Source organism: Falco cherrug, chromosome 2 (genome assembly GCF_023634085.1).
Source record: "Falco cherrug isolate bFalChe1 chromosome 2, bFalChe1.pri, whole genome shotgun sequence".
Lineage (NCBI taxonomy): Eukaryota > Metazoa > Chordata > Aves > Falconiformes > Falconidae > Falco > Falco cherrug.
The window spans coordinates 110961669-110989512 of record NC_073698.1 but is presented as its reverse complement, the minus strand read 5'-3'; the positions used below and the strand labels follow the sequence as shown (position 1 = coordinate 110989512).

At 41.8% G+C, this 27844-nt stretch overlaps 1 protein-coding gene and 1 long non-coding RNA gene across 5 annotated transcripts in view; one reads left to right on the top strand and one right to left on the bottom strand.

Moving 5' to 3' along the window:
- Positions 1 to 3424: 3424 nt before the first annotated feature.
- Positions 3425 to 18129, bottom strand: LOC129735315 (uncharacterized). Of its 3 annotated transcripts, XR_008730749.1 has the most exons (3): positions 16471 to 18041; positions 15407 to 15532; positions 3425 to 6260 (listed from the first exon to the last, which is right to left on the bottom strand). It is a non-coding gene; the product is annotated as an uncharacterized LOC129735315 (long non-coding RNA). The 3 variants fall into 3 exon arrangements; XR_008730748.1 differs by lacking the exon at positions 15407 to 15532 and having other exon boundaries at positions 16471 to 18129; XR_008730750.1 differs by lacking the exons at positions 15407 to 15532; positions 16471 to 18041 and adding an exon at positions 16033 to 16168.
- The window catches only part of GBE1 (1,4-alpha-glucan branching enzyme 1), a 167290-nt gene continuing 155700 nt past the window's right edge, over positions 16255 to 27844 (top strand). For both annotated transcript variants that reach the window (XM_055701156.1, XM_055701155.1), the window contains exon 1: positions 16255 to 16502. In XM_055701156.1, the coding sequence (XP_055557131.1) occupies positions 16399 to 16502 (104 nt within the window). In that variant the 5' untranslated portion in view covers positions 16255 to 16398. The remainder of the gene's footprint in view (positions 16503 to 27844) is intronic.

Below are 27844 nucleotides of genomic sequence, written 5' to 3'. Positions count from 1 at the left end.
AGAAAGACTGTGCACTGAAGAGATTAGGTAGAGGCAAGGTCCAGCAACTGTTCTTGTCCCGTGGGAAACAGTACTACTGGATATAAAGGCACTGCTATCTGTCACTCACTGAATGCTTAAATTTTTTTCTGGGAATATCTGGTCAAATTGGTAAAAGAACATGCTCAGTAATTTACTGTTCCTTTTGGGTTTTGATGGTCACACATTTACAGAACCAACAAATTTTAAATGGCCGTCACAAAAATCACTCAAAACAGCAATTGAACTAGCCATGCTGTAACATCTAGCACCAGCAATGTGCGAAGTATCCACAGCTAACAGGAATATCATGCAAGTTCGGTCAAAACAAGCCAAAGGAACTCAGATTTCCAAATATGAATGCTAGTCCCAGATTGTGGGCTACTACAGACCAAAACCAATGCACAGACAAGATTTTGAACTCATAGAAAAGATTTGAAACAACTGGAGGAAAAGTTTCTGGAAGAATTAATGCTTTGTATTTCCCTTCAACACCAGAGCCAGCCACAGTTAAGTATCTAAATAACTGTGTCATGGTTTTGCTTAGGTTTTTGTTGAAAAATTGGCCAAGTTCCAGTAAGATACTGTGACTTTTTATTAAAAGCATGAAAATAAAGCATTCTAAATTATACATGTTTTTTTTTTAACTTTTCTTCACCTCTGCAGCACCAGTGGTATATTTTCTTTGCATAACAGCCTCTTTAGCTAATCTTCTCCCTAATTATGCTGAGATTGTTTATTTAGCATTTCCCCCCCCAGTACCGTGTGCTTTTGTCCTGGTTTCAGCTGGGACTGGGATAGAGTTAATGTTCTTCTTAGTAGCTGGTGCTGTGCTGTGTGAGAGCAATGTTGATGGCACACAGATGTCGAGGGCTTCTCAGGCCCTGCCAACGAGAGGGCTGGAGGGGCATGAGGAATTGGGAGGGGACACAGCCACAACAGGTGACCCAAACAAGCCAAAGGGATATTCCATACCATAGGATATCATGCCGAGTATATAAGCTGGGGGAAGAAGGAAGGGGGGGGGGGGAAGGGACATTTGGTGCTATGGCATTTGTCTTCCCAAGTAAGTGTTACGTGTGATGGAGCCCTGCTCTCCGGGGGATGGCTGGACACCTGCCTGCCCAGGAAAAGTCAAGTAAGGCTGCACATATTACTAATTTCTTAGGAATATGTCCTACTTACAGTGTGCCACACACTGGGAGGTAGGTCAAAAAAGTGTTTCAGATTGAACAGAAGTAGGTAGGCATTGCAGCATACATCTTAAACTGTGGTTACACAGTGATTCCCTCTGTGCTGGGGCGGAGAATACAGGAAAGGGTAAGTGATACATATTCTCTAGTCCTTCTTCCTTACCAACAATTTTCCACGTGTATTGTATGAGGAAAGAAGTGTTTTACCTCTGCCTTCAGGCTGCAGATGTCCCTGGCACTGCTCACCTCAAGCACGTTGGTAAGTTTTCTTACTGATGTGTTTTCTGCCATCAGTGATGTTGCTGCAAAGTCAGTAATGCAGCGGAGGGTCATATGAGGTTCACAACAACAGTGGAACAGATCATCTGAGCTTACTGACTCGAAAGTCCTGTGTTCAATTCAAATTCTCTCTAAAAAGAAATAGGTGCTGTTTTGCTTAGAACAGAACCATGTATTTTTACGAAATCTTTCTCCACTGTCCATGTTTTTACTTCATTGGATCTAGTTATTCCAGGCAAGTGACAGTTTTAATCAACAGGAAACTCAGTTTTCATTGATACAGCAGAAAGGTATATCATTGCGCCAGCAAAGATAAATTCACTGAGTGTTATGGTAATTAATAGGTACATTGGAAAAGGACACTTACCATCCACCTTTAATGAGCTATTCTTAGCACTAAAAGTATTTCCTAACCCGTGATAGGAGAAGGAGATTTAACCTTACCCTGTCAAACTTAACAGCTAAATTAAAAGTGTTACAAGATGGGGAATTCCAAGTCATCTCAATTATACTGCACCACATGAAATAATTATATTTGGTTACCCTTTAAAAGGATATGTTCTTGAGGGATAACTTCTATGTACTGCTCCTCCAAACATGACTACATTCTGAATGCACTGCTTTTGATTTTTAAATAGCTCACACAGCTATAACCTCTGCATATTATAACTGTGGATGACAGTATTATATTTACATTCAGATACCATATTTTTGGAGGATTTTTTTTTTTCTTAACTATCCAGGCTTACAATGTAAGACAAAAGAAATTAAAGGCTTTGTTGAATCTTCTCTAATGTAACAGAAAGTTATCAGAGAAGACTTTATACTTTTTACTAATAGAGCTAATATACAATGCAAAAGACTTTTTTGAAAAGAATGAAGAGAATAAAGCTAATCAAACCTCTTTCAGTTAATATGCAAACTTGCACTCAAAGCAGTACGTAAAATATATTAACCTGAAAGGCACAAAGTACCTGATTCAAATTTGTAATAAAGATTTGTTTTCATGTTTCTCAGTATTGAACAGGTTATAAAATGAGTGTAATTCACTACAGAAATAAACAGAACGTACCTCAGTTCCCCACTATTGTGTTAGTGTTGAAAGAGGTCTTGCTGTTTATGAAAAATTGGTCCCCAACATACAAATCAAATCATGTGAACAAACAGGACAGATGCTAAAAGCTGAAATACTTCAGTTTATTCTAAACATGAAAAACTAGGCAAGACACCTGACTAATGTTTTAAGTCGAATCTGCAAAACATTTCTAGATTTAAGAAAAACAGTAGACAACTGGTGATAGTTGGTTTTTTTTTTTTTTTTTAATAGGAATATGTATACTTCATTCTATAGAAAGGAAAATAGAAAAACAAGAAACAACATACAAGCATTATTTTCCTGTTGTTGGTAGTGTTGGGTTTTTTTACAGTTATGAATACCCATGCTTCATTTTACAGAGAAGGAATGAGTCCTTGTGCAACTCCTTACAAAACCAGGGAAATATTTTGATGACACTTGTATCTCGTATTCCACAGTCCTGTCCCTTTACCAACATGCAATGAGATCATGGAGAAACCATAAAGCCTGTCTCATCCATCAGCATGGGGCTCAATTTTCTTCTGTGTAACTTTAAATTCCTTTATGGATATCAATGCCACATGACTTACTGTAAAAAAAAAAAAACAAAAAAACCCCCCAAAACAACACAACCCCCACAAGAAAAAAAACCAAAACAAAAAAAAAACCTACAGAAAAAAATCATATTAAAACAAAAAAAAAGCTGGACAAGTGATAAGAGAAGATAAACATGAAAGCAAATAAAGCAAGAGAAAAAACTAAAAAAGTATTAATTTTGGCAATTACAAATTTAATGAAGGCAGTAGTTATAAAAACAGAGCGGGCATAAAAATTGCTAACACATGAAAATAACACTGGCAAAATTAGCCGAAACGTTTTTTTTCAAGCAATGTATTACAAGTGAAACATGGAGCTCTGGAGAAGTCTTCATGTAAATCTTATTCAGAGCTGCAAATGACCCAGCATTTTAGACATAAATAGGAAAAATCATAGTGTTAATAACTTGTAGTAGTGCTAGAGTGGTTTCAACATACCAGAGTATATATTTTTGGCAAGCACAGAGATTAAAAGCAAGTCTGTTCATTTAAAAATACAAAAAATATAGATGGTATTTCATAGTGTTAAGAAAAAGATAAGAAGCAAACACTTGGTCTTGCTTTTTCCTCACTTTCAGGTTGTCTAATATATGCCCTCATTAGTTAGCCCTTTTAAATGTTAGGTATATTGGATGACTTAAGACAGATTGATATTCACTGTGAGTGTCTTTTAATGGTATGATTGGAGAAAATATTTTATTGTAGAGGAGGTTATGTTCCTTGAGAACTCGAGGTTTCCTGGATGACAGGAACATACTAATAGTTCACAGAAATTAGATGTACATACAAAAATCAAGCCATTAAAGATGTAAGTATATTTTGAAATGACAACTGATTAAAAAATAAAGGAATAAACAGAACACAGAACTAAGAAGGATAAAGACATTTTTGGCATTATGTAACCTATATGATATGAATACAGAGAAAATTTTAGTGGATACTGCTAAATTATGTGCTTTTCAGTCAGACACGCAAGTAATTTAAAGTAAGAGAAGCTAAAACATCCTATGTAAAATCACATAGGTAATACTTGCCCTTAAGTTCTGCAGAGGAAGATTATTTGTTCACAGGATGATGATCCTGATTTAGAGAATGACTCAGCTCCCAGGATGGAAACCTTTGTGGGTTTTTCTTGTGCATGTGTTGAAACAGATGACAACATAGGAGTTACTCAGGAGACAGCTGAAGGAGCGCATAGGTCAAGAAGCAACAGATAATTCATGAACTGTAAGAGCAATTCAGTATTTTAACTGTGTGCAGCTAAACCAGTGGAAGGAGGAGATAGAACAAATAATTCTAATAATTCAGACAATGTTCTCATGAATGAAGAAATATCTTCATTTAAATAAATAAATGTCTTTACTGCAACTGGTATAAGAGCCAGGTAATGACCATCAGAAAAAATGTCAGGGGAGGCCTTAGTGTGGTTTGTCAGACTAAGTTTTAATGGGGGTAATACATGAAAGACTTTTGAAAGTATTCCTTCATTATAGTGTACTAATACAGTTGGTATTTGACTACTGCTCACCTGACTAACCAGAGAAAGTGAACTGTACCACTGATAAAAAAAAAAAAAAAGTTAAATTTATAGAAGGTTGATATTAAGGCACAAATATATAACACTAATTTTGCCTAGAATACCGTGTTACTAGAGTCAGTGATGACACAAAGTAAATGGCAGATGTGTTCCAGGGACTCAGTATACCCACTAGTCCACATATTGTCATCTATCCTACTACAATAATTCATATTTCAGATTCTTTGAGGAAAAAAACTTGGAATTAAACAAGACATAAAATTATTTGTAATTTTTCACCACAACAGAGCATTTTGAATACTTAAGTATTTCTACAGCATATTTATCTAAGAACAGTTGGTTAATGTTAAAAGAATAGCATACAATCAGCTGATTTGCTAATGGCCCCAACAGTCATGGATATAAGGCTTTTCATAGCCTGTGTCAGAATTGTAACATTAATTTTGGCAAATCCTGAAAAACAGAACAAATTGGAAGAGATACTGGACTCAAGTTTTTTATATTGTATATTGACAAATTACTAAATTGCAGGCAGACTGCAAAATGGGCCTTTGTACTGCAACATTATAAATGTTCATGATGTCTTCCATTTATAGATGCTTTCCTTCAGTAGCTAAATGACAAATTTGAACTTAATGATGCAATGACCTCCAGTTTATACAGCTTCGCTGACTATGTATTTCAGCAAAACTACTATGAATTTGAAAAATCAACCACTGCTCTCTAACCTGTCTTCTGGATTTTCCACTAAGGAATCACAGTTTTATATTGCTGAAACTACTGATTTTAGTAGAGTTAATGTTTGTATAATAGTGGAATAAAATTGCAGAGGATGGCAGATACCTGCTGAGAGCCCTGGAGTAAAGATATTGTGCAAAATTCAAACTAGCTGGGAATCAATGAGTGGGAAGCAGATGGTGTAGGGAAAAGGTTTAAAATATAACACTAAATGTACCCAAGCCTGAGGACTTGGAGCCCTCCAACATGACCATCGTTGCTGTTCTTGTGAAGACCTCAGGGGCTGATGACTGGTCACAAAGCAAGCCCTCTCCCTCTGCACCAGGAATACTTAAACTGCCAACCTCAGGGCCTAGAGGCACACTGGAAAGGTGACCATAATGTAAGAAAAGTTAGGCTTTTCTACATTAAACAGATAATTTTGACTGTTAGAATATTTACTGGACTAATTCTTAGTGCTATGTATATGGTATAGTACATAACATTTTCAGTGTAGCAAATCAGTAGAGAAGGTGGACAACCCCTTCTGTGAAGCCTTCCAGTATGTTAGTGAGCAACTAACCCTCTGCAAAACCTTTTGTAGGTGGAAGCCTATAGTCATCTCAGAAGACCAGGAATGCAGCAGGTGTGAATTCCTGTGTCCTGGCAGGTATCTTATTTACAGTAAAATCAATGAGTTTTGGTCAGCTCAGGTGATTCAGGATCACTAATGGTCTGATGAAAGCAGAGAAACAGTAATTACATTGCTCTGTGATCTGGTTGCGACTCACTCCAGGCAAGCCTTGCCTGGGTAAATGGCAGTCTCTGTGATGCAGTTTGAAAATCTGAAAGAAAGAGAAAATAGATGGCAGTCAGAGAAAGCTGGTGATAGGTGGACACTGGATGGAAGCCCAAAGTTTGTTGGTACTTGTTTTAAAAACCACTGATCATATTCCTTGGTGATCAGAGATCTCTGTCTCTGCTTCTTTCTTTTGACCCAGCTGAGTACAGGCTTTGCTTTTATTACGGCTTATCTGTATAGGACAAAATGAGGTACACCTACAGGGGAATAAAGGAAGAAGAAAACCACATTCAACCCCTTGCTAGACATGCCCACTCTACTCCTAGAAACATCCATCCTCCTCTCCTTTCTGGAAGAAATTGCTGAGCTGAGGGAATGGCATACTAATCAGGGACTAAGTCTTTGAGGTTCAGATTCTTGCAAATCTGTCAGCTCCTGCAGTAGCAACTGCCTACTATTAGTGGATGTGTAACACTGAGCTTTAAAAGGAAGACCAGAATTTGAAAGATTGTATCATCTGGATGATCACAAGCCAGAAGAAAGCAGAGATGTATTAGAAGCAGAAAAAAGTTGTCAGGCTTCTGTTCAAAAGTATTGTACACAGTAGAGATGCACAAGCTTTGAATTAAGACCAGGGTACATTTAAAGAGCTGTAGAGGATGTCCAGGACACAAAAATGCATTTAGCTTTACAGCCTATAGATACTGGCACAGTATGGAATGAGCTAGCAACCTGTATGAAAGAAGAAGTGATCTAGGGAACACTAAATAACAATGAACAAGAAAAACAAACAAAAAAATCTATGAGAGTGTATGACTTAGCAACTGTAAAAACTTATTTTTGTCAGCATTTACTCTCAAATATTCTTCTTTGGTAAAAGTGGAAAAAGGGAGGTGACAAAAAGAGGCAGAAAAGTAGTCCATACATGTATACAGTGGTAGGAAATAGTGTAGTAAGGGAACAGTCAGACCCAGCACAAACACACACATGGAAATGTGAGAAAACTGGGGAAGAGATGTAGTACTAGGACAGTATTTCCAACTACCCCCTACCAGATCACTAACTGAAGACTGGCATATGAAAAAAGGCAATTAATTGCTTACACCTCACATTTACAAACAACAAAGTACAACCTGATCATTGGGGATGGCCTGCTGTCCTGGTGGAACTATAGGACAAGCGGAAAATGAAGAGCCTGGATGTTGCCTGAGAAGATAATATAATGCAAAAAGATCGAATACCTGGCACGGGTTGTGATCTGTGCGGTTCAGAAGGCTATTCTGAATAAGCAGGCAGAGGAAGCAAATGAAGTGCTTAACAAAGAAGCTGAATGATCAACCAGGAGAAACCAGAACCACTCTGAGAAGTGTTGACTTCTGGTGCACAATACCCTGCTGCAGGAGCTGATCACACAAATGTGAGAAATACCTGCACTGAGTGTCTGGTTAAATCAGACGGGGCAGTGATATCAACCATTTCTTGAGTAGGATTCGGTGACTGAATCCAACATCCAGGGAGAATTTTGAGACATAAACAAAAGGCTCAAAGAGACGTCAGAAAGGAAGAGTGTTTGAAACTGAGGAATGCTGACTGAGTGCCATCAGCCCTTAAACCTCTCTAATGGAACTGGGATCACATTAACTTGGAAACCCAAAAGTTATCCGCATATTGCAATTAATATCTTAAGATGAAAAATTGCATATAATTGTAAAGATTGCTATTTGAATTAAACTATAAATGTTTAGCTCTTTTTTACAAAGAAGAGATGGAATCAAAGCAAAACAAAAACAGACAGGGGAATTACTAAAGTTATCTAATAATAGGAGGTAAACTTTCTTACTAGATAGTTTACCATTAGATAGATACCATTACTATGTACTTCAACTTAAAGTAATCAGGAAACAGAAATGCAGCTAATTATCCTGGATATCCTCACAAACTCATACAGAGGGAGGTGCTGTAGCCTGAATAACTAACATAACTATTAATAATAATATTTGCTTATTTTATCTTCCACAGATAGCACAGTATAAGCAATCCCTTCCAAATGTATGCATTGTAAGCTGCATATTGCTTCGTTTACTGCATATTTTTATTATGATACATGCATATAGGAAAAGTGAAAGTCATATTACTTTTATTTTAACTCAAATGCCATGGCTAAGTTTAAAAACAAGAGCAAAATACAAACCTAGGTAATAAGAGACAAAGGATCCAACCTAAAGGATTCACCTCCAAGCAAGAGAAAATCTGTTTCTCTGTGTGAAGACAGACGTACTTCTTGCTAACCTATGAATATCTATATTCCTAACAAAAATGTGTCTCTGTGCATGGATGCACATTTATCTTGTATGAAGCTTTCTATCTTTACAAAATACAGAATTTTGAGTGCTCTAGGAAGAAAAGGTGAATCATCAAGGTATAAAAATATTTCCTATGGAAAACTGTGTTGCGTTCAATACAATACCTACAGCAATGAATTGCCTATCTGTAAGTGTAGCTCTGTACCATTGGGACTGTGAAGACTGCGCCTTCACTTACTGAACTGGGGATATTTTAAAGACATGTAGAAAATGGTGGAAATCAGGAGTCCCTAAGCTGACCGGGTAACAAAATGTTACTTATGTTTATAATACAAAACTGTACTTAATTATTCAACTAGAGCTAATCAGGTAACTTTGGAGATCTATTACTATAGCATTTCTGAGATCAGAGGTGTGCACATATGAAGATGGATTATTGAACATGATAGATGTTCTTCATAGTATCTTTAGGCATATTCCAGAAAAACAACACCTCAAGACATGCATTACATATGTAAGGATATTAGTTTTCAATGTTTTGACAATTGCTTAGATCAGAATATGACCAAGATGTGATTATGAAATTGCTCCAGTCACTGTGTCATTGTAGGATTTGCTTATGTTCAATATACATCCAGAAATGATAGTGAACTATCTCACTGTGCAACACACCCAGTGATAGGCACACATGCAATGTAAAGATACAAATTACATCATTACCTTGAAAGTAAGACCATGGTTTCCAACATCTACAGAAACCTGAATTTAGCTTTACACCCTACAGTTGTAATTTTAGTTGTTTATACCAGCTTTGGTGTTTTTACAATGGTTATATATCATTATATGCTTAAGACCCTTAAGTGTTACCATCACACAAGACCACACAGGAAAAAATGGTCATTTTCAAGAGCCACCATTCAGCCCTGTTAAAAAGCTTTGAGTCATCACAGAGTTTGCAACATTTCTGCTGGACTCACGTAATGACTAGCCTGTGTTAAGCAGACCATCTACCAAAAAGGGTAATTTTACCCCTGTACATGTGATTTTTTTGCCATTGTCATTGCTTGCCTAGCGCCCAAGTGACTATTGCTAAACCCATGTGAGCTTGTGTCTGTGAGTACCACTGGGAGAAAGGATCTGACAGGCCTGGGCAGTCCCTGCATGACCAACAGCATCCTTAACGTCAACTACATCTGGGAAAGCCTGTTGTGTGGTTGTCAGATTTCAGCTGAGAACCTAAAAACTGAGGAGTGAACATCAGGCTGTGTGTGGCAGATTGTCGTTAACACATATGCCCCCATCTGCCCAAGGAAGACTTTGTCAGCCTTAGGACCCAGAGGCATACCAGGAAGGGGGGGCATGACAGTAAAAGAAAATGCATAGGTGCTAGAAAGCTTTCTTTATAACAAGTTAAATTGCACTATTAATGAGGGTGGGGTTTTTCCCATATTAATCAGATAATTTCAACAATTATACTGTTAAAATATTTACTGGATTCACAGTAAATTCCTAGTTCTATATATGGCGTTCTCTTCTGCCTACAGCAAGATTTTGAACATAGCACTAAGGATCTTGTCCCTGTCTTTCTGTTCATTCAAAACACTACTGGTCACACCTGAGAACTGATTCGGGCAATTCCCACCGACTGCCATCAAAAACTAAACCACAATTAATACTGCCAGGACCTAAAAGACTGTCTGCGGAAACCATTTTGGACTTCCAAAAGCTCTGCATTTCACACATGATTTGCACTGGATTCATCTGCTTTTACTGTGGTGAACCCAGTGCACACTAAAATTCATGAATGTGACTTAGGTACTATGCTGCTTTTTGAAAACTAAAATAGTCCTACACATACTAATGGATTTATATTGACAGAGCTGTCAGAGCATTAGCAATATGCATCTCCTCCTTTCTTCTCACCTCACTTGACCTCCCCCCGGATTAGATGTGTTACCCTCCAAACCAATACCTGGCAACCTCACTTTCTTTTCTGAGTAAAAGGCCAGACAGCCTAAATGCCCACAGTGTTTCAGGGAGGAATGTGAGACCACGCAACCAGCCTTGAAGAAACCTCCTAGGTAAGATAATTTCTCAGAGATTTTAGGAAAGACCTGCCAACGAACAAGAAAGCAAAACTGCTGCTGAAGCGGTGGTGGTTAATTCTTAATTTGAAGTGTATTGGATATAAACCATACAATATTTGGCTAGTATTAATCAGCTGTTTAATACCAACAGATTGTTACAGAAGCCCACTGCAGTAATTGTGGGCACGTTCCTCTGGGACAACTATTCTGGAGAGCTCAAGCTACTTATTTGCTAAGTGTTAGAGAGAAACACACATTGGTAAGACAGTGGTGAGTTACCAACTATTGTGGGTATGGCATTAAGGAGAGAATCCCAAATGTTTTATGTTCTTCCCCCAAGACATAAACACGTATGTAAATACCAGGAATCAGCAGTATTGGCAGCTGCAGAAGGTTGGTACTATTGGCAGTAATCACTTTTGAGCAATACATATACAAGGCACAAATACAACAGAGTATATACATCCAAAAATATTACAATATTCCTAAAGCTTTTCTGTATTTTGTGTCTGTAAAGTGCTTCACAAATTCTTACTTGAAACTAAAGAGTTTCTGCTAAATTAAATCCTTTTTTTAGTGAGGCTCAGGCATTTTCACAACAAATACTGTTCTACATCTGCTGATATTTAATTGGTATCACACTTTGAAGTGTCTTGATTACTGTGTAAATAACTGAAAGATATTTACATGTTTTTGATACTCTGTTATACAAAATAAGGACACCAAATCATAATAATACTGCAATATTGTGAACACAAGAAGCAGCCATTATCTAGGGCATTCAGGTTGTTGGAATGTGTTTTCGTTTTGGTCTGAATGGTAAGTGCAAATGGCATTCCCATTAGCTGCCCTTACTGGAATTTGACAACCCTGAAACTGGCTTTTTAGTATTTCAGATAGTACACTAATTTTGATTTTTAAAGATGTGTTGTTATTTAAAGCTCCTGATACCATGCCAGGGCAGAGGTAAGACCTTAGAAGACAGCCTCAGTGAACAGCCTCCATTTCTTAAAAGACTCAAATCAAAAAATGAAACCCCCAAACCTATAAACTAATTAACAGATGTACTAATGGATTCTTGGAATGTTTGCTGCAGTTTTTAAGGATATGTGCTTTGTTCTTCATATGTAATCACATAATTGAATCCTTGCTGGAAGTGCAGTTTTAATTATGGAACTGTTACATGCTGCTGAGGTCTAGCTCTGGCAGCAGCTGTGCAACACTGACCATTTTTTTTCTCCTATGTATCTCACCTTGGAGAATCCAAAGATAGGGATAAGTAGCTTGTTTAATCTCCATTCCCCATGTTTGACCTGTCTCAGAAGACTACCAAGATAAACGATTTTTTTTTTTTTAAGGGGGGCATTTGTATTGGATCTGGATGACAACTATGCAACTAGTTCCTTATGGATTCTTGAACAAATAATAGGGGTAAGTGTGGCTGGCCAATGTGGCAAGATAAACTAGTTTTCCTTCAAATTTCGAGCTCCATTGTGTGTTACGTGTTTAACTTGCAGTAATCAGTCCAAAGGTGGGAAGCTGCAAAGTGTACTGTAACATGCTCAGATGTCTGACATCTTTATAAAGGACATAGGGAATACTTCAAGAATCCATTCTTCTGGAATAATGATACACAGTTTTTTTTGAACAGCCACCTCTGTCCACAGGAACACCTTTTCTTGATAGTGCCCACTGTGGGATCCAGTACAAGTACAGGGGAAACCTTGTGTTCCTGTGTGTCTCAGTCCTTGGTTGTGGACTGCTTCTCATCTTTGACATCAAAAGGTGCAATGGCAATAAAAAATGCATACATCTTCTCACATGTAAGCAAGCAAAGTGGGCCAACCACACCTAGATCTAAGAAGGCTTTCAGGAAAAGGAACTGGGAGGAGTTGGGAACATACAAAGGACATGCCTTGTGCCTTGTCACTTTGAGAAATTGGTAATTCTTACATGTTCTCAGCAGCAGAGTTAAAAATATTTTGCTGTCTTTGGTACCTGCTATGTCTTCTCAGATGGATGAAACTAAGAGTCTATGGACTGCCCTCAGCTAAAATGGAGCACAGCTGATGAAATAGGTTAATGAGTACTTTGTGGTATTTGGGACCACACTGTAGTGTCCAGGGATGGATGTTTGTGATGCCCCATTTACGCCTATATTGGAATAAAAACTGGGCATACATCACCCTTGTCCATTGGACTCTTTCTCTCCCTGTAGGCTCGAAGATAACTCCAGAAAACCCTCACCATATACTGGGCAATCCCAGAACCGGTATGGCAGGAACCACACTGTAACTCATGTATGAACTAGCTATTTATCTCACACCTGTGGGATTGGGTCAGCCTAGAAAGTAGCAGTAGTGCATAACAGCTGTAGTGCAGAATCCTGTACCCCAAAGATGACTGACAGGTCTGGAAGTGTCTTACAGAGCCAGGTCAGGACCAGGGTCCAGGTCTGCTCTGAGCCACTTGGTTTAGAAGCACCTGGAGCTCAGGAACTGGCTCCGCAAGAGCCACAGACCACGTAGATCCATTCTAGCTGAGATAGAAATCGTCACTGTTGATAGGGGAGAATATGAACCAGTGCCTTAAAGAAAAAAAAAAAATTCCTAACCCAGGTCCTACAGTTTAGCATCTCTGTTATCTTTTGCAAAATAAATGCAAAATATTAGTGAATCAAAATGGAGGCACTGCATGACAAGAGTAGCCATTTTTCTCCTTATTCAATGCCTTCCAGATCTTGAATGTTCTTTAATGCAAAACTTTTATTTCTATTTGAACTTTGCATATTAAAAAACCCCTAAATTGATATTATAATAATTGTAACTAAACAGTTCCTGCTCAGCATTTCTATGCAACATTTTAAAATATACATAACTTAAGCATGAGCATCCTTTGAAAACCTGGAGCAGATTGATACACTTCAGCCTCAGTGGTAACTGAGTGTCAGACACACGGCTTAGACTTCACTCCTATATGATCCACTGCTGTCCCGCAGAAGAGCAGTTACTGCAGTCCTCCTCTTCCTACTTCTGCTGGCAGCAGCAGCTGCCAGCTTTGTATCGATCTCTGACAAATGCACAAAGATGCATTCAGCTGTTGGGACAATATTCATTGTTTGAACTGCCATTTTTGCCTCCAGGTAGAGGACTAAATGGCAGTCTCCTGAAAGCCAGTCTCGGCTTTTGAGTCTCAGCTAGATCATGGTGTAACGGATGATCACAACAATATATGCCTTAGTATCTTTGAGTTACTGGTGACAAAGCAGGCAAATAAAATCATGCTCAAGTTGTAAACTGGAACATGAGTAGATAAAAATGATGTGGTTATCAATTTCCCAGTTCACAGAGTGTTAAATGTAGCATTTGGGCTTTTTCTATTATAGGGACAGGGCCTGTTTGCAGAGTTTAACTTCCTGAAGTTCAAGGTTGCTTGGATGTGAGGCTGAATACTATGTCATTTCAACTGGAAATCTCCCAAAGGTTAAAAAGGAGTCCCTGTCTTTCAGAACCCAAAAGTCACAGATATATTCCTACTGTTTACACAATTGCTAATGCTGATTTATAAATCTCTCTACTTTGTTTATGCCAAACAGGTAAAAATGATGCTGCAAACTTGCTTGAGCTTCCTGACAACGAAGACAACCAAAGAGACTGTGCTATGAGTGAAGCTCTTGTTTCCTAGGTTTGTGAATCACAGTGAATTGCTCTCCTACCTCCACTTCAACAGCAGGCGAACTCTCCAGTACCAAATACCTGGAAGCCCCAAAGTAGCAGCACAGGTAACACGTAACTATTGTAAAACCCCAATTTCCTGGCTCTTGATAAGCAGCTGGAATTTCTCCCCTTTTAGTTTGCCAGATTAGTTAACTGTGAGAATGAGTGACACATTCGCAAAAGAACATGATACACACAGTTTGCAATTAGCAAGAATAAGATGGCAAGAGTTGTTAAATTTTGGTTTAGCACAGGCACTGAAAGCACTGCCATGCAGGAAGTTTTGAGAAGCACCTGTAATTTTAAAAACAGGTTCTCAGTCTCAAGTGAGCCTGAAGAAATGGTAGACACTGGGGAAAAAAATAATCCTGATCTATCGCAGCTTTCAATAAGGAAGCAAAAACCACTTGGGGCTCCTGCTGTGGCAACTGCTATAGCAAACACTATGAGCATTGCCCTACACATTCTTCGGACTGGGAATACTTGTTGCACTCCATAAGGAAAAAAAAGGACAAAAGTACTTGGATTTTTGTATGCGTAGTTAGAAACTGCTTGAAGGAAGGAAATAGTTAAACATATATTGTTGATGAAACAAATAATTATGGAAAATCTCACGTAGCCAGTGTTGAATAAAGTAATAAATGAATTGCTGGTGTTCATTACATGCTGTGCTGTTAGTTATCTGGCAGACAGGAAGGCAAAGCAGTGCTAAAATTCAGAGGAAGCTAAGATAGGGGAGATGAGCTACAAACTGAGGATAAAAATTTAAGAGACGGTTGTGGAAATGAGGAAAAGTATCTAGGAGCTAAAAAGTTTATAAACCCTGGCTGAAAAGCATTCAAAAGAGGCCTCTAAATAAACGTTCTCACTACATGTCTAAACAAAGCAAAATTGCTGGACCTTAAATAAAAGTGCTTAAATGCTGGCCTAGAGGCATGGTCAGGCTAGTGATTAGTTGCCTTGGATATTTGGTGGCCTATCCAAAAACCAGACATGCTGATATTAGGTCAAAAACTTCCACAGCAATCTACCTGTGCTATTCAGCATTTAGAGCTACATCAGGATCAGCTGAATTAATCTTACTTTGTTTAGGATTCGTTATGTGTCCGGTACAGCGACATTTTGCTGTTCGGACACGGTGTTTATGAGAACTCATGGATGCCCCCGGAGTCTTGTTTTGCTGAGCTCGTCTGTGAGCACGCCAGCACCCTACGAAACAGTCCAGAAATTTATTCCAGCACTCATGATGACACCAAATCTGGCGGGAGGGGAAGGGGGGGTGGGGGGGGTGATGTGTTTTTTTGTTATTTTTGCGTGTGTGTGCGTGTGGGAACGCAGAGTTCCCCCGGCAGCAGACACACTGACAAAAGACATCAAAGTGGCACTAAGAAAACAAACCGGGGACCGCCGAGCGGCGGCAGACACCCCCTCCTGCCGGCCCTTGCCCTGCCCAGCGCGGGGGCTCGGCTCCCACCGCCACCTCCTCCCCGCCGTACCGCCGGCGCGCAGCTCGCCCCTCACCCCCGCCCAGCCTCTCAGACCCGCACTCCGGGCCGCCGCCCGGGGCCCCGCGGCGAAGGCCCCGGCGCTCCCTCCCTCCCCCCAGGGGCGGCTCCGCCAGCGCCGCGGCTCCGGCCCGGCCCGCCCGCGCCGGCACCCCGCGCCGTTCGGAGAAGGGCTTTTTTACCACCCCCCTGCGCGCTACCAACCCCTGCGGGCAAAGCCGGGGCAGCGACACCAAATCGCTCGCTCGTCCGCGCCGAGGGGAGGCAGCGTGCCCCCGATCCGCTCGCCCCTCGGCTCCCGCAGCCCCCTCGGCACACCGACACCGCCGCCACGGGTGCTGCGGGGGGGGGTGGGGGTGGCGGGGGCACCGCGGCGCGGCCCGGGCGGCTGGCACGGCGGGCGGGGAGGGGCGGTGGAGGCGGCCGCCTCCCGGCCCCGGCGGGCTGCCCCGGCCGGTGGGCGGCGCCGGGCGGTGAGAGGCAGGGGGCGCCTCGCCCGCCCTCCCCGGCCCCCCTCCCCGAGTGTATATAGCGGCGGCGCGGCACGGCGCGGATCCCGCGGCGGGCAAGATGGCGGCCGCCACCTGCACGCAGTCCCCGCAGCCGGTGAAGCTGCCGCAGCTGCTGGAGCGGGACCCCTACCTGGCCCCCTTCGAGTCGGACTTCCAGCGCAGGTACCGCCCCGCCCCGGCCCGCCCGCCGGCGGCCTAGGCCTGTGCCGCGGGGAGGGGAGCGCCTCCTCGGCAGGGCGAGGGGCGGCGGGCGAGCAGGCGGCGACCGCCCGCCTCTGGGGGCGCCGGGGCGGGCGGGGGGAGCGGCGGGGCGGGCGGTGTCCCCTCCCCCTCCCTCCTCTCCCCTCCCCGTCGCGGCGGGGGCCGTCCCTCAGCCAGCGCCGGGGCGGCTCCGCTTCCCGCCCCGGTGGCGGCGGGGGGGACGGACCCGGAGCGGGGTTTCGTGCCGGCACTTCCGACGGAGGCGCCTCCACCGCGGGCGGAGCCGCCGTCGGGACGCGGCGGGGCCTCCAGAGCCGCGTAGGGCGGGCCGCTGCGAGGAGGCCTCCGCCGCGGGCCTCTCCGCTGGCGTCGCCGGTGGTGGCGGTGACTGGGCCGTCCCGGCCCCCGTGGCCTCTCTGGCGCTTCGGGCGTCTTCGTTGCCCCCCTGGGGCCCGCCTAACAGCGGCATGGCTTCGTTACGGCTGGGGGGGGTGGGCTGGCTCACGGGGAGCCTGGCCCTGGCAGCGCAGGCAGGTGCGCCGCGGCGGCGAGCGCCGGGGGCCGCTGATGAGGGTGTTTTAGCCGAACCGCTGTCGCTAGTAAAAACGGTTTTAAATCCAGCTGCCAGAACCTGTAAATAAACTGCTCCTGAACCACCTCTTTCTGGAGAATTTTCCTTTAGGTGCGTTTTTGGAGAGATCCCTAAATCCCTAACTCAGCTGTTCGCAGACCTCCAACCGATGACAGTGTGCGTTAGGGTGGTTTCAGGTTGCCAGTGTGAACATTTTTTTTTTTTTTCATTTTTTTTTTTTCCCTCTCGCCGGCAGCTGCGACACCAACCCTCTGACCAGGACGGGCAGCAGGCCTGGGCGAGAGCCTGCCAGCAGCAGCTCGGGCAGAGGCGACCTGCGTCCTGCCCAGCAGAACTGCCGGCCTTGAGAAACTGCTAAAGCCTCACCGGCCGTTTGAAAACCGTAATTGGGAGCTTTTATGGTGCAACTTTCTATGTTGTGTTTCACTACCGGTCCCCTGATAATCAAAACTCTAGTACTGACCAGTGCCCTGTATCCCAGAAGTCTGGAAAAGTCTGTGTATGTGGGAGAGAAGCAAAAGGGATTTTGATTTTTTTTTTTTTTTTTTCCTTTACTGTATTACACAGTGCTTTTGGTTTCATGTTACCAGGTGTCCTGTTGGGTTCTGGCAGAGAATAGTGGTAAGGCTAGATCATGTAAAATGGGATTAAGGATTTGGTAAACTACTAGATTTACACAGCATTTTCTGAAATGTAATCTCTTAATGATAGAATAGTGTAGTGGTTTAAACAATGATTCCTGGCAAGCGTGGGTAATGTATGCAGTGCTGTAAAACACTTAATTCTTCCAGTGAGGTGCCTGAGCGTAGGAAGGAATAAGTGGGTGGCTCTGGCTCTTAATAAAGCCATTTATTAGAGTATTTGGGCTTTCCAAATGTGCTTGCCATATAAATGGTCACATTGATGATAGAATCATAGATTATTTTTTTTTTAGGGTGGAAAAGACCTTTAAGATCATTAAGTCCAACTGCTAACTGAGGACTGCCAAGTCTATCACTAAACTATGTCCCTAAGCACCACATCTATGTGTTTCTTAAACACCTTCAGGGATGGTGATTCTACTGCCTCCCTGGGCAGCTGTTCCAATGCTTGACTACCCTTTCAGTGAAGAAATTTTTCTTAATATCCAATGTAGACCTCCCCTGGCATAACTTGAGGCTGTTTCCTCTTCTCCTGTCACTTTTTATTTGGGAGAAGAGACCTACCCCCAGCTGCCTACAGCCTCCTTTTAGGTAGTTGTAGAGCATAATAAGGTCCCCCCTGAGCCTCCCTTTTCTCCAGGCTAAACTCCAGTTCCCCTAGCCACTTGTCCTAAGACTTGTAATCTAGATCCTTCACCAGAACCTGCAAAGCATTCTTGGGACATGCTCCAGCACTTCTACATCCCTCTTCTAGTGAGGGGCCCAAAACTGAACACAGTGTTCAAGGTGCAGCCTCACCAGTGCTGAGTGCAGGGGAGTAATAATTTCCTTTGTCCTGCTGGCCACAATGTTTCAGATAAAAGCCAGGGTGCTGTTGGCCTTCTTGGCCACCTGGGCACACTGCTGGCTTATGTTCAGCCAGCATTCCCAGGTCCTTTTCCTCCAGGCAGCTTTCCAGCTGCTCTGCCCAAAGCTCATAGCATTGGGTAGGGTGATTATGACCCAGGTGCAGGACCCAGCACTGAGCCTTGTTGAACCTCATACAGTTGGCCTCGGCCCATCAGTCCAGCCTGTCCAGATCCCTCTGCAGAGCCTCCTGCCCTCAAGGATATCAACACTGCACCACCAAACTTGGTGTCATCTGCAAACTGAGGGTGCACTCAATCTCCTTGTCCAGATCATCAATAGAGATATTAAACAGAACTGGCCCCAGCTCTGAGCCCTGGGGGTGCTACTTATGACCGGCCACCAGCTGGATGTAACTCCATTCACCACCGCTCTTTGGACTTGGCCATCCAGCCAGCTTTTTACCCAGTGTGGAGTACACCCATCCAAGCCCTGAGCAGACGGTTTGTTCAGGAGAATGTTGTGGGAGACCATGTCAAAGGCTTTACTGAAGTCCAGGTAGAAAAGCATCCACAGCCTTTCCTTTGCCCACTGGGTGGGTCGTCTTTTTGCAGAAGGAGATCATGTTTGTCAAGCAGGACTTGCCTTTCATAAACCCATGCTGGCTGGGCCTGATATGATGGCACTCAGGGTAATCGGTTCCATAACTTTTCCTGGCACTTAGGTCAGGCTGACAGGCCTGTAGTTTCCCGAATCCTCCTCCTTGTAGATGCACTTCCCATTGGCTAACCTCCAGCCTGCTGGGACCTCCCCAGTTAGCCAGGACTGTTGATAAATGATGGGGAGTGGCTTGGCGAGCTCCTTCACCAGCTCCCTCAGTACCCTCGTGTGGATCCCATCTGGTCCTGTAGACTTGTGAGTGTCCAAGTGGAGCAGCAGGCCACTAACTGTTTCCTTCTGGAATATGGGGACTTCATTCTGCTCCTTGTCTCAGACTTCCAGCTCAGGGGGCTGAGTACCCTGAGGGTACTGGATGATGGTGTTTGTATTTCTGAGGATAGTACAGCTGTGCTGAACACAGTGAGTTTGCAAAACTTTTGTGTACTTATGAGGTTCATCCATCTTGACCACAGAAGTTCAGATGATCCTGTTTGTATCTTGTCCCTTCCTGGCTTCTGAACCTCAAACTGGTTAATTAACATAGAATACTGTGGAACCGTGTATACTGTTAGGTAGTTTGAAGGAAAACTTTTGTGACAACCTGTGATAAACTGAATGTCTTATTCTACGCCCAAACAACAAGCCTGTCCTGTCTTTTATCCTGTGGATGGTAGAGAGTGCCAAGGAGGAGGAGTATAAGCACAGGGAAATACCTGTTGGTGTATCCATGCAGTGCTCATCCTAGCTTCCATGAATTGTGATTCAATCTGTATTTAATAGCTTGAGGTGCATTTTTGTCTAGAGGTCTTGCATCAGGAGTGCCCAGGAGAAAGGAGTTTTGCAGCCTCGTTGCTGCATGTGTGAAGAGCCAGTTCTCTGGGGTCTCTAGTATATGGGTTTTGCTTATTTTTTTTTTAATTCTTGTACTGGAGGAGGCGGTCAGCAGCCCTGCACAACTTTGTTCACTGTGTCTGTGAAATCCTGAGCAGTGTGGAGCTAGGTGATCTTTGTCCTAGGCTGAAGGATCATGATGTGTTTAACTGGTCATTGTATGAATGTGGTCCACTTGTCTGATCCTCTGTTGTGTGTCTTTCCTGGCCCCTTTTTGAGATGGTAGTTAAAAATGAAAGCAGTCTGAGTTGAATGCTATGTGGATATGGTTGGATTTGCTCTTAGGTCTTTTCCAGCTTAAACAATTCCATGATTAATACAGTTACATAATGATATGACACTTGCATAACTAATCCTTGAAGAAAAAGTACAAAGCAGAAAAACCTGGCAAGCTGTCTAGAAGCAGAAATACATGTAAATATATTTACCTTTGGAGCTTCAAGTGTATGTACAGAGTGAAGTTGCAGCTACTAATCTTAAATCCTACTGGCAGTAAACTCGTATGCCTCTAGAAAGGTAATAATTATTGTAAATGCATGAACTTGATCATGCATTTGTGGGGCCTGTCATTAAGTAACCCAATGGATCAGGTGTATCCCACATATAGTGTAGGAAAGGCTGTGATGAAGGAACCAGGAATATGTGCTGTTAAGCAAACCTGTGTATTAGCTGTCAACTGTTTGCCATGGCCTTATCATGGGCAGGGCAGAAGGACTAATTCTTAATACATACTTAGTATTAGCAATTCATTTACTCTTGTAGAGTAGGAAAACTGGATAGAAGTGATGCCACTCAACTGCTGAACAAGTAATCTCTTCTGATACCACTGGCTGGTTTTCTCTATCTAACGTTGTTCCTGATACGCCTGTCCAGTGGCATTTTTTGCCATTTGGATAGTTTAAACAACAAAGATACAGGTGGTCTGTCAGTTCAGAAGGTTGAGGTGTTCCTGGTGAAGGGGACACGAGGCAGCTGTTGTGCCTGGCACCCTGTAGCATCAAAAGTGTTTTACTTGCTTGGATTAGGAAGCTTTGGGAAAGGAGTAAAACAAACTTAATCAAATACGGTGTGTATGGGTACTTTTTCGGTAGTAGTCTAAATTCCTTCTTAATAATGTGCAGTGATCTTTACCTTCCTTTAATATTAAAGAAAATATTTAAGGACTGATAGGAATTTTGTAGCTTATAGCTATCATACCATGTATTGCCTAGAGAAATAAAAATCGGGGATTTTGACCAGAGGATTAAGAATGCTTGAGAAACAAAGCTTTTTAAACATTTGTCTGTTGACATCATTATACTGTGCCTTGTGCAGAAACATAAAATTAGTCCTTCCTTTGTCTTGCTTAGTAACGGTATGTTCTTCTATAAAAGGGAGGGGGAATGAAAGATTTAGGGTCTGTTCTTGGCAGTGACATCGGCATGTTGTTAACTCGCCCTTTGAGCTTGAGCCTGGCTGCAGTTTTATCCATAGCACTGTGTTAGTACAGCCAGATTATTGCTAGTGGAAAATTTTATGGCTGTTTATACATGACTCTTGTAGGATGCACAGTCAACTTGATTACGATGGATTCTCACACTCAAAGCAGGGCCATTTCTGGTGTTGGATTGAGTTGCCCAGGGGTTTGTTGGGTTGTGCTAGGTCTCTGAGAATGCACTTCCACAGCCTCCTTTGGCAGTTTCTCCCTGGTTTGGCTACTATCATGGTGCAAATTTCTTTTTTAATACTATAACTGCCCTTGCTGCAACTTCATCTGTTACTTCTGCTCTTTTTTTGCCGTGTGCCTTGGAGGAGAGCCTGGCTCATTCTTTGCTCTGGGCACTGTCCCTCCATTACCTGTCTCTTTAGATAGCTTAAGACTGTAAGTGGAGATCAACAACCCATGCCCCCTCGTGTTAGCTTTTTCATCTCTAGTCCCCAGAAACTCAGCTTTCTCTGACCCTACCTTATGTGCCAGAGGTAGTAGAAGACAGACCAGGAACAAGAAGCTGGCTTTCTACAGAGGCTTTAGCTTGTCCTTACTTGCCTCTGCCTTGAGCAGGTGCAGGCCTACCTCGCTGAAGTTCACACCCACCTCTCCTACCCTGTGCTGTGCCACTTCACCCCAGGGACAGTGACCATGTCTACATGGCAGAATGCCTAATACTGAGATCTTTGCACATTCTTTTATTTTTCTTTATTTTGGCCAGAGGGGGATGTTAAACATCAGCCTGGGTTCTCCAGTGTAGTGTAATTACTGTGATTCAATTTAAGAATTACCAGATTAATGATGGAATGAATCATGATGTTGCCTCAAGTTCTAAAAATTTTCCTTTTGGTTTCAAAGACTGTCTCCTTTAACATCTTGTGAAGTTTGAGCTTCCTGCTTTACACAGTTCACTTTCTTCCATTTTTTTTTTTTTTCTTTTTTTTTTTAATCTTTGAGAAACACTGAATGGGTGCTCTGGTGGGAACAAAGTGTTTCTCTAAAGAAGTCATGCCTAAAATTAAATGGCAGGACCTAGTTAAGTTCTAAGCATGGAGTATGGACTACCATAGTTAAATGCGTGACAAGTGGGAAGAAGGAGATGTCTGGTCACATTCCCTCTTCCGTTCTTTGTCATGCATAGGCATATTGTTGCAAATGGTACTCATGGGGAAAACAGAAATTGGTATTTTTTTTCTTTCTCTGAATACCTCAATTTGACCCTGAGTGTCTGTGTGGTATTTTCTTTGGTGAGGGGCTACATCCTTCCAGTGTATATATAGTGAACCATTCAGCCTTGACCCAAACACACACTATTCAGAGCTTAAAATAAGAATCTACTTCAAACAAACAAAGAAAAAAACCCACAAGTGATGAGTGTTTGCATAGGGTATCACTGTGCTACACTGTTTGACCATCTGTGATAACGTTTTCGCGCAAGTATTTTGTTAACTCCCAAGTGTTATTTAGGCTAAAGACTTTGTATAATTTAGTATGTATTTTTAGTCTTTTACCTCTTAGAACATAATTGGTTCAATTAAAACCATTAATGCCTGCGGTGTAATTGCATTTTATGGAGTTACAAACTGGTGTTAGAAAGTGCTGCCCATTAGAATTTTCTGCTATAACAACATGCGTGGCTTATTATATTTTACCAGCCTCTGCAACTGCCTCTGTAATGTACTGACTACACAATACTCAGTGAAAGCTTTTCTTTTTTACCCGTTCAATTTATAGAGTAAATAGGTGAAAATGTACCAGTGCACAGCTTCAGTCTTTATCTTGATTAAACCTTCAAACAGGACACCGATTTGTTCAGCTAGGCAGAATACTGGCCATAGTTCTTGGTTGTCGGTATGGGTTGAGGGAGAGAGAGGATGTCCCATTTCTTCTGAAGTTTTGGTGAGTTTTTGGTTGAGAAGACAGGAACATCTACTCTGTAGCTTTTGTAGCTAGATCAATTAAAAAGATGTCTGTCAGTTATTTCATAGGTTCCTGGTAGTGTTCTTAGACCCCTCCACTCTTACAAAAGGGAAGTACTTGCCATTTTTCTGTTCGTGTCTACGTAATATCACATTACTGCAGCTTTTTGCTTTTTGATGGTTCTGCGCTTTTTTTTTTTTTCCCTCTTCTTATTTTAAGAGGTGCACAGTTGTGGGTACTTGACTGAGGTATTGAAAATGAAAAGGTGTTGAGTTGGGTTCAGTAAGACTAAGTAGGAAGGCAGCTATTGGGGTCTGGCAAGTTTGGGAATGAAAGTTGAAGAGTCACCCAGGTGGAATCCCAGTTTTAGATGATGACAGGAAGTGGGAAAGGCTGGAGTAAGATCTGTCACAGAATTAACACAACTACTGTGTGTCATCTGTGTAGGGAGCCATGATTCTAACTTAGAAAAACGGGATTTTCCTTTTCTGCCTCATACAGGCTGCTGTATTGGGCATGTGAAACTGAATGTCCACGAAAAACAATGTCATACACTGCTGTATTTTTCTTTTTTTTCCTTTTTTTTTTTTTTTTGATGGCATTGACTTCTGCTGGACTACTCAGAATGATTTTAAGAGCCCTATAGAAACCAATACCTATCAGTTTAATGGGATATATGCTTCTGCATTATAGTTGTCTGGTGTGCTCTTGTGCATTGGGATTAGTAACCCTGACAAGCACAGCTGACTGCATCACTGATAACTTTAAGTCTGTGAGGAAGTAGTTACATAGGACAGTGTGCATGTAGTATATGTGTATCTGGTCATAGTCCTCATTGAAAGATTCAAGTTGGCAATTGTCTTAATAGCTGCTAGCTTTACAAAAAGGCAGGGAAGTATTAGGATGCAGGTAATTGCTTTTTGTTAGCCAGGCAGTTGCCTCTGTATGTATTCATGCTAAGTACTCTTTGAAAAGCTGAGTGGAGGCCCCCTCAGCTCTATTACACAGTGTTAGCATGTCTGAGAATGTTGAATGGGCTCTGAGAATTTGCCCAGAATTTTTAAAAAATAGATTATGTGACCAGGAATCTAATTACTGTCTCACTATAATAGTGAGGAAAAGCCTTGTCTTGCTGAATACTTTAAATTCAAGTAATTGTGTGTGTTTCTTTAATACTTCTAAGCTGTAAAGAAGGTGTTCTTGTTGTGGAGGATTGTCTTAAGTCAGCATCCTATTGCATGAAGATGCTTTTCTTCCCCTGTTCAGTTTCACTATTTATGTATACACACTACTCTTGCCTCTCAGTCTCCCTGTTACCTTCTATTAACTCCCACTATGCCTTCTAATTGTAGCTGCTCCTTCATCTTCTGGCTTCTACAAAAGAAGCTCCTTTTCACTTGTGCAGTGTCAGAGATCTAAAACCTCTCATTCATGCTTCAGTTTACTTTGTAGTTCTGAAACTCTGCTTCATTAACTTAAAAAGAATATAAAGTCTTAAGGCAGTGTGTCAAGTGCGACAAGATCAGATTTTTGTATTTAAAATGTTTAAAATATGAGTTTTCCTCTGGAAGAAAACATTATTCTGCAAAAAAGAAAAAGGTTTTAGCTATAGTATGGTTGCTTCTTCCCCAAGTACCTGACAATTTATTTGACATTCTTAGAGCACCTCATGTTAACACATTGAAGGCCGGTTATTAGTGGCAATTCCTGGCTGTGCTGTGAAGAACAGGCCTCCAAGCTGCACAGAACAGTCTGTTTTGCCTCATGTTGCTGTTGGAAGCACCTTACCAATGAGCGTTACCTGGGCAGCTGTTGTGATTCAATTCTAGTGTAGGCCCTTGAGCTCTTGGAGTAGATATCTGAAGATCTGTCTAATGACCCAGGCAAAGCAGTTCACTTATGTGAACATCTTGAAACTGTTCTGTTAATCTGGATATTTCTAATGCTACATTTATTTTAACCTATCTCTTGGTATACTTATAACCCCCCCCCCAAAAAAAAAAACAAAAAAACAAAAAACAAAACAAAAAACAAAAAACCACCCCAAACAGAACCACCAAAACTCAAAACCAAAACCAAGCCTTACTGACAGTTTCTTTAATCATGCAGCTCTGATTCTGTTGACTGATATTACTTGAAGGTAGTGGTAGCTCTAATGCTTTCTATTTGACGCCCTCCTTTTTTCTTTGGAGCTGTTGCCCAGGCATAATATGATTGTGGTTCCTTCATATCCTTGCTGTTCTGTTTTTTTGTGTTGCCTGGCTTTGTGCTAGCATGTCCACCCTTGAGCTTAGTGATAGGGAGAGAAAATAATTTCAGTGGGGCATGACATTCCAGTAAGGGTGGACCTACTCTCTGCAATGTAGGGGTACCACTGCTAAAAGGTTATGCTAAGTTAAAAGAAACAAGTAGCCTAGATCTGCAAAAGGAATTGAGTGATGCTGGGTCACACAAAATTAACTTCTAAGTGTATAGTTCATGGCATAGAAAATGTGAGTTTCAGCCCTGGTTACTTGAACTAGTCTTGTGTTCATTAAGTGATTTGTCTCCATTTGTGTGTTCCACAGTTCTTAAAGGGAGGTTGGACCTCTGGGTCCTCTCACTTCCAGGTGATGCTGGTATGAGACACTGAAGTAAGGATGATGTCCTTTATGGTAGGAGTAGAAAAGTGGAGAAATCCTACTAAAGTATTACCTCATGAGAGTGTGGACTTCAATTTGATGAGTGTTTCTTCTTTAATTCCTCCCACTCAAAACCAAACAACCCCCTACCTTTTTGGTCAAGAAAAGGCTTATAGAAATGTGGGTAAGCTAACATACACAGACAGACTTTGCTGATCTCAAAGCGTAGTTAAATAACATTGCAAAGATTTGCGACTGGAGGAGATTTATTTTGCTGTTATTGGGCAATGTTTAGTGTCTGACCTTCATTTGCACTCATCCTTTTCAAGAGGGAGCTGATAGAGAAGGCCCTTTAGGAGGCATTGTATTGGGACAAGTGGACAATAAACTTCTAGTGCTGATCACAAATAGATGTAGGTAGTTTTATTACAGTTTGTGTGGAGATTTTTTTTGACAAAACAATGCATTATATGGTTGCTGAACTCTATGCCAGCAGTGTGTGTGGAGTCAGACTTATGCTTTGAGGGCACTCTTTTTTTCTAGTGTGACACTGATAGGCAGGGTACATGCATGTGCAGGATGTGTGCCTCCAGGTATTCCCTATGGTCACATGTGAGTGTGATGACATCATGAGATCTAAGCTATTGGATGTATAAACATTTGATAAGATGCTTTGGAGGAAAGGTGGGAGGGCCAAGGGGGAATAATCTGAAAGACTCCTCTTAAAATCATGCTGAGTTACTCTATGTTTTAAATGAAAACACACTGCACTACCACAGCTGTTTGGAAATAGCCCATCTAGAATGAGTTCGTTGCATAAACATAGGAGTCAGCAGCTCATTTTAGCAGCTTTAGGGGGCAACCTGATTGTACTGTACCTGCTATCCCAGCAAAAAAAAAAAAAAAAAAAAAGTAGTTTATTAAATTCTGTTATATGTGCTAGGCTTAAGCAGATAATTTGGGTATTTTACACTGTCTAAAATGCCCTTGGACATCCCTGTTTATGCAGGCAAGTCTTACTGTTAACATAATTGTTTGATACCTGCTGTGGTAAATACCCACAGTATAAATGTTTCTGGTTTGACAGGGGTTGGTAAGCCGTAAGTTAATTAGTTCTTTCCATTCCAAGACTTATGCAGCTCATTTTGAAATTATGAATCTTTGATCACTTTCAGCAAGATTTAATTTGTCCTACATAAACAGTTCTTCCTGCCAAATGCCACTCCTCTAGGAAATTGTTAAAGTGTAATAGAAATATGAAGTGCTGCATACTGCTTTGGTGTGCCAACTTTTCAGAGAAAATTTGGGTAGCATGCCGGTTGTAAATACTTGCACAATAGCTTTGTATTGTTACGCAAACAGTAGCAATGACTCCACATAGAAGCATTTGTGAAATAGTAGATGCAGTGGGTTGGGACAGGAGCTGGTGAAGGGACTTTCCAAAGGTTAAAGCTAAAATCCACCTTTTTTGAGAAGCAAAAATTAGGAAGAACTGATGGAAATATCACAGTCTGTATACTTTGTACATAAAGGTAAGAACTTAATGCAAATAAAAGCTTTTTTTTCTCAGTTCCTAGATACTTCCTCAGTTCGTATTTTGCTTGGACTTACCATCTGATGTTACATCATCTTAGTCCCACCCTTCTGCAATTGCCACCCTCCAC